Source organism: Leptonotus elevatus, chromosome 14, assembly GCF_054856555.1.
Source record: "Leptonotus elevatus isolate MCC_2025b chromosome 14, RoL_Lele_1.0, whole genome shotgun sequence".
Lineage (NCBI taxonomy): Eukaryota > Metazoa > Chordata > Actinopteri > Syngnathiformes > Syngnathidae > Leptonotus > Leptonotus elevatus.
The window spans coordinates 14,708,797-14,720,985 of record NC_141252.1 but is presented as its reverse complement, the minus strand read 5'-3'; the positions used below and the strand labels follow the sequence as shown (position 1 = coordinate 14,720,985).

The 12,189-nt window shown below is 39.9% G+C and overlaps 2 protein-coding genes across 4 annotated transcripts; one reads left to right on the top strand and one right to left on the bottom strand.

Moving 5' to 3' along the window:
* The first annotated feature begins 72 nt into the window (after positions 1-72).
* Positions 73-6,362, top strand: LOC147163113 (putative histone deacetylase 1-B). 3 transcript variants are annotated; one of them, XM_086094653.1, is made up of 14 exons: positions 73-230; positions 847-959; positions 1,369-1,486; positions 1,580-1,654; positions 1,750-1,888; positions 2,270-2,411; positions 2,486-2,578; positions 2,648-2,756; positions 2,829-2,969; positions 3,263-3,371; positions 3,780-3,910; positions 4,024-4,176; positions 5,777-5,828; positions 5,901-6,362. In XM_086094653.1, exons 1-14 carry the CDS (start codon positions 182-184, stop codon positions 5,926-5,928), a joined length of 1,452 nt encoding a protein of 483 aa, XP_085950779.1. In that variant the 5' UTR covers positions 73-181; the 3' UTR covers positions 5,929-6,362. The 3 variants fall into 3 exon arrangements, with proteins under 3 accessions (XP_085950779.1, XP_085950778.1, XP_085950780.1); XM_086094652.1 differs by having other exon boundaries at positions 4,024-4,194; XM_086094654.1 differs by lacking the exon at positions 73-230 and adding an exon at positions 413-713 and having other exon boundaries at positions 4,024-4,194.
* Positions 6,363-6,626: 264 nt separating this feature from the next.
* On the bottom strand, positions 6,627-11,720 carry tmem54a (transmembrane protein 54a). The gene is made up of 6 exons (XM_086094655.1): positions 11,553-11,720; positions 8,740-8,936; positions 8,041-8,100; positions 7,286-7,480; positions 7,077-7,214; positions 6,627-6,923 (listed from the first exon to the last, which is right to left on the bottom strand). The coding sequence occupies exons 1-6, from the start codon at positions 11,563-11,565 to the stop codon at positions 6,795-6,797; spliced, it is 732 nt and encodes a 243-aa protein (XP_085950781.1). The 5' UTR covers positions 11,566-11,720; the 3' UTR covers positions 6,627-6,794.
* Between the last annotated feature and the right edge of the window lie 469 nt (positions 11,721-12,189).

The following is a 12,189-nucleotide window of genomic DNA, read 5'->3' as shown; positions in this document are numbered from 1 at the left end:
GGTGCAAAAAGTAACTAAACTAAAAGAATAGGGAAACTGTAGGAAAATGGCGACCCCTGTTGGATACATGCAGCATACCATCCCAATCCCATCCGTTTGAAAGCTTACAAGTCGCCCGTCCTCCTCTAGTCGCCGTCGCCTCCCGCGGGTGAGCAGTTAAAGCAAACCAAAAAGGACAAAAATGGCGCTTAGTCAGGGAACAAAGAAAAAAGTTTGCTACTACTACGACGGTGAGTTTCATCGTATCCGCGTGCTTGGAGTTGAGCGCTCGCTGATTCACGCAACCGGCAGTTTATCGCCATCAAATGTTTGCTTAATTTCCTCACTTGCTAATCGCGCACACTAGCTAGGTAGCTAGCCTGAAGCTCGAGCTGCTTTCATTGTCATACTTGGGCACACGAGACCACGCTTACTCAGTCGAGTGAATTTGGCGAATCGAAACGTCATGCCATCTTATGCTTTATTGGTGTATTTTGACCACAAATAACCCAATCTGATGGTGCTTATTTATTGCTTGCGCTAACAATGGCGATACGCGCTTTATTGTCAACATAACGCGTAGCTAGCATCAGCGTAGCTCATTGATCGGCAAGCTAGCGGAAAATGGAACGTATTTCTGCTTTCAGTAAAAGGTTACTTGCACGTAAATTCTACTCTCTGGTTGGGTTCCTTGACCCATGTGTTCATTTAAGCCATAAATACTTTTCAAAATTGTAAGTATGCAGAATAAGACCAGCGTGCGTAGATTTCCTCCTTAGCGCACCAATGCTTTGCACAGGAATGTACCGTGAGGTGATTCAAATTTGCGTTTTCTAATTATTTTCACTGCGCTTGCTCTCATTTCAGGTGATGTTGGAAATTATTATTATGGGCAGGGGCACCCCATGAAGCCCCACCGCATCCGTATGACGCACAACTTGCTGCTCAACTATGGCCTCTACAGAAAGATGGAGATATATGTACGTTGTAGTGCTGAAATTTTTTTGAAAAAATAATAATTTTGATTTCTAAATTTTATGCAAATATTTTTTCCAAGCTCCCCTTCCATTTTTTTTAAACACACAAACAATAAATCTGTATTACAATAAACATATATATTATACATAAGTGTTTTGAGGAAAATGCTATACTGAGATATATATCTGTGACTATTTTGACTATTATGTTTTTTTGGGGGGCAAGGGGGGATTCTATATGTTTCAACACTACTGGTGGTATCATAATTGGTAGTCACTACTCAAGAGTTTATTACATCCCTAATTTTTATTAATTGTTCACTCCTAGTAGTTTTTAAATGCAACAACTGTGCTCTTATTTTATTTATGTATTTTTGTGCTTCCAGCATCTAATGTTTTTGTTGTGTTGCAGCGTCCACACAAAGCCAGCGGTGAGGAGATGACCAAGTATCACAGCGATGATTACATCAAATTCCTGCGCTCCATCCGTCCAGACAACATGTCAGAGTACAGCAAACAAATGCAGCGGTGTAAGTTGGATCATTTGGTCTGTGCAGCATTCTCGTTCTTTCGACTGATATGAAAAATATTTCCCATTATTTGCCATTTTCTTACACCACCAGTCAATGTAGGAGAAGATTGTCCAGTGTTTGATGGTTTATTTGAGTTCTGCCAGCTCTCAGGAGGTGGCTCCGTTGGTAAGATCATGCTGGATAGGCATGCTTCTGTCATTACAACTTGTTAACTTTGGTGAAATCGGACAGCTAATTCTCATGTCCTATCTCTGCGTCAGCTGGTGCCGTCAAGTTGAACAAACAGCAGACGGACATAGCCATCAACTGGGCAGGCGGCCTGCATCACGCCAAGAAGTCTGAGGCCTCTGGGTTTTGCTACGTCAATGACATTGTCCTCGCTATACTGGAATTACTGAAGTGAGCACACAAACTCAGCACTGAGCCTTAATTGATCAAGTAGTAGCTTATATTTATTACAAATATAGAATAAAATATTTTAAGACAGAGATTAGATTACATGTTTTGGATAGTCAGTTTGTCAGTCAACCACTTCTCTTTTTTTTTTATAATTGTGATTGTACTTTCAAGTAGGTTACCATTGTACTGCTTCCTCTCAATTACTGTAGTAACATGAATCAAAAATATTAGAAATAGCTCTCTGTATCCGGTCATTATGTTGTTGCTAGTGTACAGCAGCTGTTTAAAGTGAACACAGCCCTTTTAGAGTTTTTCTGATTTTAAAAACAATATAACAAAATCTTGGAAAAAATAATGTACAACACTGCTCCTGCGCTTTAGGTACCACCAGAGAGTTCTCTATATAGACATTGACATCCATCATGGAGATGGTGTGGAGGAGGCGTTCTACACCACAGACCGTGTCATGACCGTGTCATTCCACAAGTATGGCGAGTACTTCCCTGGCACTGGCGACCTGAGAGTACGTATTTGACAAGCAACATTGACTGCCAAAATGGCCGAGTACTGTAGTGACACTTGATTGGTCCTCTGCAGGACATTGGTGCCGGAAAGGGCAAATATTATGCCGTGAATTACCCTCTGAGAGATGGGATTGACGACGAGTCTTATGAAGCCATATTCAAGCCTGTGAGTAGACTGAACACCCATGTTTGATTGAAAGAAGCATTTTTAAGTAGATGCTGTTGTCTTGTGTAGATCATGGCCAAGGTGATGGAGATGTACCAGCCCAGTGCTGTGGTTCTACAGTGTGGAGCCGACTCTCTGTCAGGCGATCGACTTGGCTGCTTTAACCTCACCATTAAAGGTAGTGAGACATGCCTGCTTAGGTGACACTGTAAGAACAATTTTCTCTAAAGACCTCATGATGTTTCCACAGGGCATGCCAAATGTGTGGAGTACATGAAAAGCTTCAACTTGCCTCTCCTCATGCTGGGAGGAGGTGGCTACACCATCCGAAATGTAGCACGCTGCTGGACATATGAAACCGCTGTCGCACTTGATACATCAATCCCTAATGGTACGTACTCATCCAAGAAGACTATAACTAATGGGTTTAACCTGATGCAAATCAAACACAGGCTATTGATTAGAATTCAACAATGACTTAATTCTAACTTGTGTTGTTTTGCATTTAAATATGTTATTGATGGCTTTTTTTTTTTCTAAGAAAATAAGTATTGCAAAATGTCTGCCTTGCTTTTTTGCTCATTGGATTGCTAGTATCAGCATTCGAAAATTTGCAAATGAGACTAATTTAGGGTTATCCTAATTCAACATTTCATATTTCTTTTTGTCCATTCTAAATCTCAGAACTCCCATACAATGACTACTTTGAGTACTTTGGACCAGACTTCAAGTTGCACATCAGCCCCTCCAACATGACCAACCAGAACACCACCGATTACCTGGAGAAGATCAAGTAAGTTTACTAATTCGGTGATTCCTAATTAGTGAGCTGGCCCACTATTGCGCTGCTAGTGTACCCTAAGAGATGATTAAATGTGGTAGTTGAAATTAACCACTTTTGCTATTTCCCCCCAAAATGTATTTACTAGAAATGTATCTATTGCTCTTCCACTAGATGTCAGATGGTACATGCATATGTAATTTAGCTATGCATCCACTTTTTGTGACAGTTTTTTTTGGGTGGGGGTGCTAATGTACAGAAAAATATGTACTCTGGCTCAAAGATTGAGGAACACTTCTCAAATATGTGAATATTTTGAATGTAACAAGGTTCACTCTTGTAAATTCCTTATTTGTTTGCTGTGAAAGCGAGAGGTTAGCAGAAATGTTTTGTAAACCCGTGACTTGTGTTGCCCTCCAGGCAGCGTTTATTTGAGAATCTTCGCATGCTGCCCCACGCTCCAGGGGTGCAAATGCAGGCCATCCCAGAAGATGCCGTACAGGAGGATAGTGGAGACGAGGAAGAAGAGGATCCCAACAAACGCATCTCCAGTACGAATCTGTATTAATTTACTCCCCCAAAACACAGGATCACGGGATGGATCAGAACACAAATGCATTAAAGTGCCACAGCTTGAATGTACCGCCCTCCTGTGTGTTTTCAGTCCGTGCTCATGACAAGAGGATAGCGTGTGAGGAGGAGTTCTCTGACTCGGAGGATGAAGGTGAAGGAGGTCGTAGAAACACGACCAACTTCAAGAAGGCCAAGCGAGCCAAGACCGAAGGAGAAAAGGAGAGTGAAGAAAAGGAGAAGAAAGGTGAGGAGGAAACAAAAGGTATTTATTCATTTTTTTGTTTATGTTTTCTTTATTTTCCATTATCATCTCGCCCAATTGACCAGTGCTGTGCAACAGTTGATGCTTTAGTTTGTTAGCCACCTGCTTGAAGCCTTATCAGATTTTCTCTATCCACATTGAGCACCACCAAAACCAATTAAATTAAACATTCTAATGACTCTCTTGGCACAGCCATTGTCACAACTACTGTTTGCTGAGATCTTAACTGTTAATATGTGACATTGTCATACATAAAGTGCAATTTTATACACACAATCTCGAAGAAGTGAGTAAACCCCTCACATTTCTGCAATGACACTTTGACAATACAAAGTAGGCAGTTCGCAACATATAAACCTGTGTACATTTATTGTTCCCTCAAAATGATGAAAAATAGAGCCAGACAACAAAAGTGAGTACACCCCTAAATGAAAATGCCGAAATTGAGCACAGTTAGTCATTCCCTCCCCAGTGTTATGTGACTCATTAGTGTTACAGGGTCTCAGCTGTGAATAGGGAGCAAGTGTGTTGAATCACAGCTCTCACACTCTCTTATACTGGTTATTGAAAGTTCTACATGGCAAAACAAAACAAAAAAAATGATGAAGATCTGCAAAAGAGCTGCTGCTCTACATAAAGATGCCCTAGGCTCTAAGAAGATTTCCAGCACCCCGAAACTTAGCTGCAGCAGTGGCCAAGACTATCTTAAACATTTAACCGGACAGGTTCCATTCTTAACAGGCCTCGCCATGGTCGGCCAAAGAAGTTGAGTGCAAATGCTCAACGTTACATCCAGAGTTTGTCTTAGAATTAGAATTCCAAAATGAACAGACCCCAAACACCTAGAAGGTGACTACTGCCTTGCTAAAGATGCTGAAGGTAAAGGCGATGGACTGGCCAAGCGTAAGAGAACATCTCTGGGGCATCCTCAAACTGAAGGTGGAGGAGCGTAAGGTCTTGAATATCTGCCACATCCGTGATGTTGTCATGGAGGAGTTGAGGATTCCGGTGGCAACGTGAAGCTCTGGTGAACTCCATGCCGAAGAGTTAAGGCAGTGCTGGAAAATAATCATGGCCACACACACAATAGTGATACTATGGCCCTTTTCACTTAGGGGTGTACACACTTTTGTTGCCAGGGGGTTTAGCTATTAATGGCTGTATTTTAAGGGATGTAATTTAGCTGTACACTCACTATTGTCAGTGTCATTTCTTCAGTGTTGTTTCATGAAAAGATACAAGTACTATTTTTTGTGAGATACTATATATTTATCGCATTCAAGTTGCCAGATATGCCAAGTACCCAAATTGAGACGCATTGATTTGCATTCCAGTAATAATTTTATAACGCTTTATGACTGAAATACAACTGAAGGTGCCAATATTATATTTAACTATTTCCAGATGTCTACAGTTTGCATTTATGGGAGCTTGAAAGTGCATTAAATCATGATTATACTTCTTTTGGCACATTTTAAAATGCTTTCTTAACCATTTATCACTGCCGGCATAAACATGGATGCTGTTCATTAGGGTTGTAATGGTTGTCTTCCCCCCCCCTCTCTCTCTCTCCTCTCCCCAGAAGTAAAAGATGAAGAGAAGGCACCAGAGGAGGAGAAAATGGACACATCAAAGTGAGAAAACACTTGTTGACACGCAGAGTGTCCAGGAAGTAGTTTTAATCGTGTCAAATACTGCTCCTTTAGGCCAAAAGAGGAGTCGAAGACACCTTAAAGTCCTCCCCGCCCAATGATGCCAGCGCTGGGAAGAAAAGATCTGAAAGCAATGTTGTCTTTTTATACTTTGTTTGGGGGGGGTTTGCTTCTGTGGAATAGGTTATAAAATGGGACAGAAAGTTGTTTTTCCCCCTTGGACACTTTTCGAATATTATATGAGCTGAAGTCAGAAAATGTGTTTTGTAAGCTTCTCATCTTCACCCAAACCTTTTATGCGCCGACACTTGCATTTCTTGTGTCGGGTAACTGTTTAACATGACTTGTCACTTATGGCTTTATATCTCATGAATTTAACTTATTTAAATCATAGATACTTAGACCCTTTACCCCTTTTTGGATTTTTTTTAAACACATTTTTCAGTCCCAATTATATCCTGTGCCTTTGAGGGTATAGTTCTTGCATGTTTGTATAATAGAGCCTTTTCTATAATACTTCTGTCTCAGTCTTCTCTGCTTAAGATCTTCAGGAATTATTTGTATTCTTGTGATTGTCTGTTTTAATCGATTATTTGAGATTTTTGCAAGTTATTAGTTTGTATACTGTATTTTGAAACACTGCAAGATACCAGAAGTTTCAATATGGGAACATGGCAGATTTTGTGTGAATCCAGTGAAATCGATGCTAATTGTACTCTAAAAGAGAACCTTCTTCCAATTTTTTTCCCTATGAGAAGTCAAATGAAAAAGCTGACCGCACTGTATTAACATTTTAATACACACTCTAGTCATTACATAAAATGGAAGTGTTTTAACAAGTTAAAAAAAAAACTTTCATATTTAGGAAACATTAAAGACAAATGTCTTTATCACTCCAAATGTTAGGTTTATGCATAGTTTCAACCTATCTTATTTGATGCAATGTGCTCAGAGCCAATGACTCTGCTCTGCTGCTGCACCACTGCCCAGCAGCTCATCTTGCTCCACGGCCTCGGCGTTGAGCTCGGTTGGCTGCTCAGATGGAGGTGGTCGGGGAACAGCCTTCTGGATGCGGACCTGAAACCACACAACGGTTGTAAAACGCTCAGGACAAGAATGTTTGAAGATCATCTTCCAAGACTTAAACATGTCACCTTTAAAACCAGTGAGTGGATGACTGAATTTAAATACGGTCAGGTTTTCCTAGCCAATAGGAAAATAATAGTTTACCCTCTTTGCTATGGTCGGCCTCCGCCTGCACGGGCAAAGGTACAGGAATGACGTACAGGCAGCAAAACATCGGAAGGAGAACACCATTTCCACCACAGACATCAGGATAAGTGGCACCCACAGAATGATTGTGGTGCTCTGGTTGAGAAAAACAAGTTGATATATAACATTTCAACAGACAGTGTCTTCAGCTTCTAATATGTCCTCACATAGATGCGGGTGGGGTCAAAGGGGCACTCGTAGGTGATACTGGAAGAGCCGACATTTTGTTTGAGTTGGGTACAGTGTGTCAGCAGGCTTCGTCCTTTGTGAACGATGGCGGTGACCACGGAAGTTATCAGGCCCAAAGTGGAGGCAACAGCCAAGAGGCCTGCTACGAAGCTCAACACCAGCAGGACCCACTTCTGCAGTGACATCACGCAATAACATTAGCATCCAGGTAAGCTTCAAAGTGAAATTGCTACAATATATATATATATTTTTTAGATTCCAAAAATACCAATAGTGGTAGGGCACAATCCATCTTAGTTGTTGGGACAAAGCAGAATGTGCAAGTTCGTTCTACTTGGTGTCAATTTGAAAATAATTACCACTGAGGTACATTACTGTACATCATTTCTTGTTTGTGAAGCTTTACCGTACGTCATACACCTTCCTCGCTGGAATGGGTGCACTGTCAACAGGTGATATAGTTTTTGTCCAAGTCTTCTATACAGTCTTTAACTTTCTGACCATTTAAAATATTAACAAAACATTTCCCTTATTTCAATTTACAGTAGCCTACTTTATTTTCAGAGATTGACCAGCATCCCAGAATGGGTTGTTTAGATTTGAAGGTCCCATTGTGGTTATGTGTACAGTACTTCTGAGTTGACACGTCTATTTTCACACACACTCAACAGAAAATACAATTTGGAATAGAAACCTGCAAAGACTTTGCAAAAGTAAAGGAAATGTTCCTCACCAAAATCCTGCTTTTCTTGTTTTTGGACAATACAATTGCAATAATTCCACCAATGATTCCCTGAGGAGCAGAAGACACAAACACATTTTCATTTACTTTCTTTTTTAATTCAATCAAGTCCAACTGCTTTAAAGATGAATTAATTAAAATATTGGTTTTTATTAAGGTTTATATAGTCTAATAAATAAAGCTTGCCCATTCTCCAAAAGTATTGGAATGTAATTTCCTTTATTTTGCTGTACACCAAAAACATTTTGGTTTATCAAGAGATGACTGTAGCCTATACTGGTAAAAGATGAAAACATTTCAGCTTTTATTTCCAGATTCTGACATCTTGATTTGACACAGAATGTATATAGTTTGAATGAAACATTTGTGTGTGTGAGGGAGGTTAATAATGAAGGTGAGCGGAGTGGGAGTACAGTACTGTAAAATGATTAAGGCAAATTATTTAGTGCCAATAACTGCATCAAGCCTGTGACTTTCAGGCTTTCATTACAGCCTCTTTTGTTTTTTCCTTTTGTGGAATTTTTATTTAGTCTCCTCTGTTTGATAGGATTTAGGTTTAGAAACGTAAGTCTTTCGCCCCCCCAAACGATATTCGTACATTCAAAATAAAGCATGGTTCTCATTCCTAGCATACATTTAGCTGCTATACATTTCCGTGTCTTCATACGTGTAGAAGGCTTTTTCGTTTACCATTAAGCCTGCCACGATGGCAATGACATTAGTGATGGCGTACACCAAGATGCGGGCCTCGACGTGTACGCTGATGTGCCTGAGCACTGCACCGTGCACCAGAGCGCCAAGCAGAAAATTGACATGGCCCACCAGCACCAGTGCCAAGCCCATCTTCATCAGGGTTTTGTTGTCTTTCAGGTTGGCACAGCACACTCCTACAGAAACATAAATGCAGGATGTCAATCTTTAGCACTGGTGAGAACAAATTGAAAATACTTTTACTGTACGTAAGTTGTTTTTTCAGGTATTTGTTTTTCTGCTGACTTTACTTTTACTCCTTGTATTTAAAAGCACATCTGTATGTTCTACTGCTTGTCTAGGCCCGTTACTTTTGCATCCAATGAGTTAATAATAATTCCATATGAATATACCGGTAATGTGCATTTATTTATTAATTTTCCATTATCATTAGCCACTTTAGTGTTAGCAAAACTGTTTTGATGGCACAAAAGCTGAGCCACAGCTAGTTAGCTCTTGGTTTGGCACAAGCACTGTGTAAATTAATGGGGGAGGGAAACTATTTTAGTTTTGTCATTATGCCAAGTTATCAACAGGAGTATCGCGTATCATTGACAGTAATTCTTTACTTCTTACGAATAAGGAGAGTCAAGTAAAAAGTTTTTGTTTTTTTACAATAATGTTCTATGTGCCCCCACTAGTCTAAACACGTTATGATTAATATTGCATTTGTGGAATATGAATTAAGCAGCAAAATCCACCCATTTTCATCCATCTCAGGGGGCAGCCATTTTGCCACTTGCTGTTGAGTGAAAATGAGTGACATCACAATGTCTTAACAGCCCAGATTGAGAATGCCCCATGACCAAACCTGCAGCTTTTTAAAAATGAGAATAATATTTGAAATGTTGAAATGAAATATGAATCACTCAATATGAGCATACAGTTCTTCATATTATCAATCTCGACAAGTTTTGTACCATAAGCAGTTATAATACAGTACATTGACTGAGGAGGAATCCGCCGACACTGTAAAGGTTAGCTCGTTTCGCCTCTCAGGGCTTCATCAGGCTTCCAGTTCTAATACATTTTCAAATGAAAAGCTAACTGAAAGCAGCACCCTGAGAACATATCTAAAATGGTTTGTGGTTTCCGCAGTTCTGTCAGGAAGTGGGCCTTGAGGCGGCGGAACGAGACGGAAACTGGATGCAGTAATAGGCGACAGTCTACGAGTGACCCTGACACACACTTGCTGCAACAAAAAGATGCAATCCCTGGCATTCTTTTAGTGAAACGTTTTTAAGCACTAACATTGAACTGCACACAAGACAATAGTAGAAAAATCACTGAATTTTCATGCAGCCATTTCAATGGCAGAAAATCTTTGCATTATGCCTTCCTTTTAATTTTGCCATGGGTACATTTTCTAAATTGTTTGAGAGATGCCATGGTCACTTTGAATTATGCTCTTTACTAACAGAAAAGCGTTTCTGAGCCGTGATTGGTTGCTACCCTCAGCAACTGTGATGGCATTTTCAGTCGACGTCAAGTGGCAAAATGGCCGCCCACTGAGGTGGAATTTGTTGCTTAACTCATATTCCACAAATTCAATATCAATCAGAATGCTTATGTTTAGACTAGTGGGGGCACATACAACATACTATTAGAAAGAAATGTGTTGGATTGAGGATAAACAGTAGAGAAAAGGGATGGATGGTATCGTAGTTTGATCACAAATGGACACGATGTAAAGGAGTGCATACAGTAGGGACAAGACATCGAATGTGTTGGATACTGTATATGTATTACAAGTAAGAATTGAATATAAGACTGCTTCTAAAGAATACAACAAGTTATAAAACTGAATCGAGTACCCAAAAACGTATTTAATCAGCAAAAACAATGCATTTTTCATCTTTTCTTTTATAGCACCCTACAGGACGGGTTCGTAAACCCCGCTCTCTAAACAAAACCAACAAAAGGTTTGGGTGGGGTGTTGTAACATTTATCTTCCCTGGGGGCCGGCTGGGTTGCGCTCGTTGCTTGTGAGACCAACTCAGTGTTTTGGATCATAATATTAATTTGTTTACTGTCATTCACATGTAGAGATGAAGTGACGACAAAGACATTTCAGGCTGTTATTGGATATATTAACAAACCACAACTTTACCTGTACACTCAATTGAGATCCAATACAATAGATGAATTCAGGATTCCAATTGAAGCATTGACATTGTAAAAGAGGTTTAGAACGGATCCTCTTAATGCTCAACTACGCAAACCAAAGTCAGAATTTGCCTGTGCTAATGCCGTAGTACGAATAAAGTACAGTACAATTTTAGTTGGAAATAGTTTATATACATCTTTGTATGTCTAGAAAAGCACTACCTCTTTAATATTTTAGTATATTATGCCATGGGGTCGCTGAAAACAGGGAGGCGGGCCACAAATGGTCCCCAGGCCACAATTTTGACACCCCTGATAGCTTGTTTTTGGAATGTGGGAGGGAAATAAAAGCTTAGCTTTCAAACGATGATTTATATAGCATTTGTACTAAATGTATATTTTCCCATCTGCATACGTATACTGCTGGTGTCGTTATTACACCTTAGGCCTTAAATCTTCCCTGAAATATCCAAATTTGGCTTTTGCAAAATACAACACTAAAAAAAAATGCTATAGCTGTTTGGCACACAGCATTTGCAAGTGTTTCACTGGATTTTAAGCGCCTTCTAAACGACAAAAGACCACACCTTAACACCAGAGCACGTCATTTCAAGTAAAACACGCAGGAAGAATCAGAGCAAACATACCGCAGTTCACCATGATTGAAGTCCTCTTCTCTTAATATTAGTAAGAAATGGTGTAACGCTATCATATCTGACAGCGTTTATTGTAAAACTGGCATTATAGTGAGCGACTTGTTTTCTCAACTGCCGCTCACCTGCAACTTCCTAACCTGAGCGGAAGCCCCGCCTCTCTGCACCCCCCCCCCCCGCCACTACTTTTTTTTTTTACATAATTATTTATCACACCGTCTTTGGCAAAAAAAATACTTGATTGTAAATGTTTTATATTTTATACTATTTTCAAACATTTTATACTTCTTGTCCTTCGCGTGTGCAGTGAAGGATAGGAACAAGAGCGCGCTTTGAAAACAAGCACGCGCGTTTCTTGATGTGGCCAGTCGAGCTAATTCATTCATTAACCGTATCGTGACGTACTCTACTCAATGTACGACGTAACGCACACGTGCCCCTAATGCATCATCAATACTGACATAATGTGTTAACACATTGTATTTTTATTAACATGTTGAATGACTTGCATGAGGGGACAATATAAAAATATCTGTGGCGTACGTGACGTATTCAATGTACGACGTAAAGCATACGTAGGCTACATGCCCCTAATACATCATTAGTGACTAACTAAAACGGGGCTTTTTTT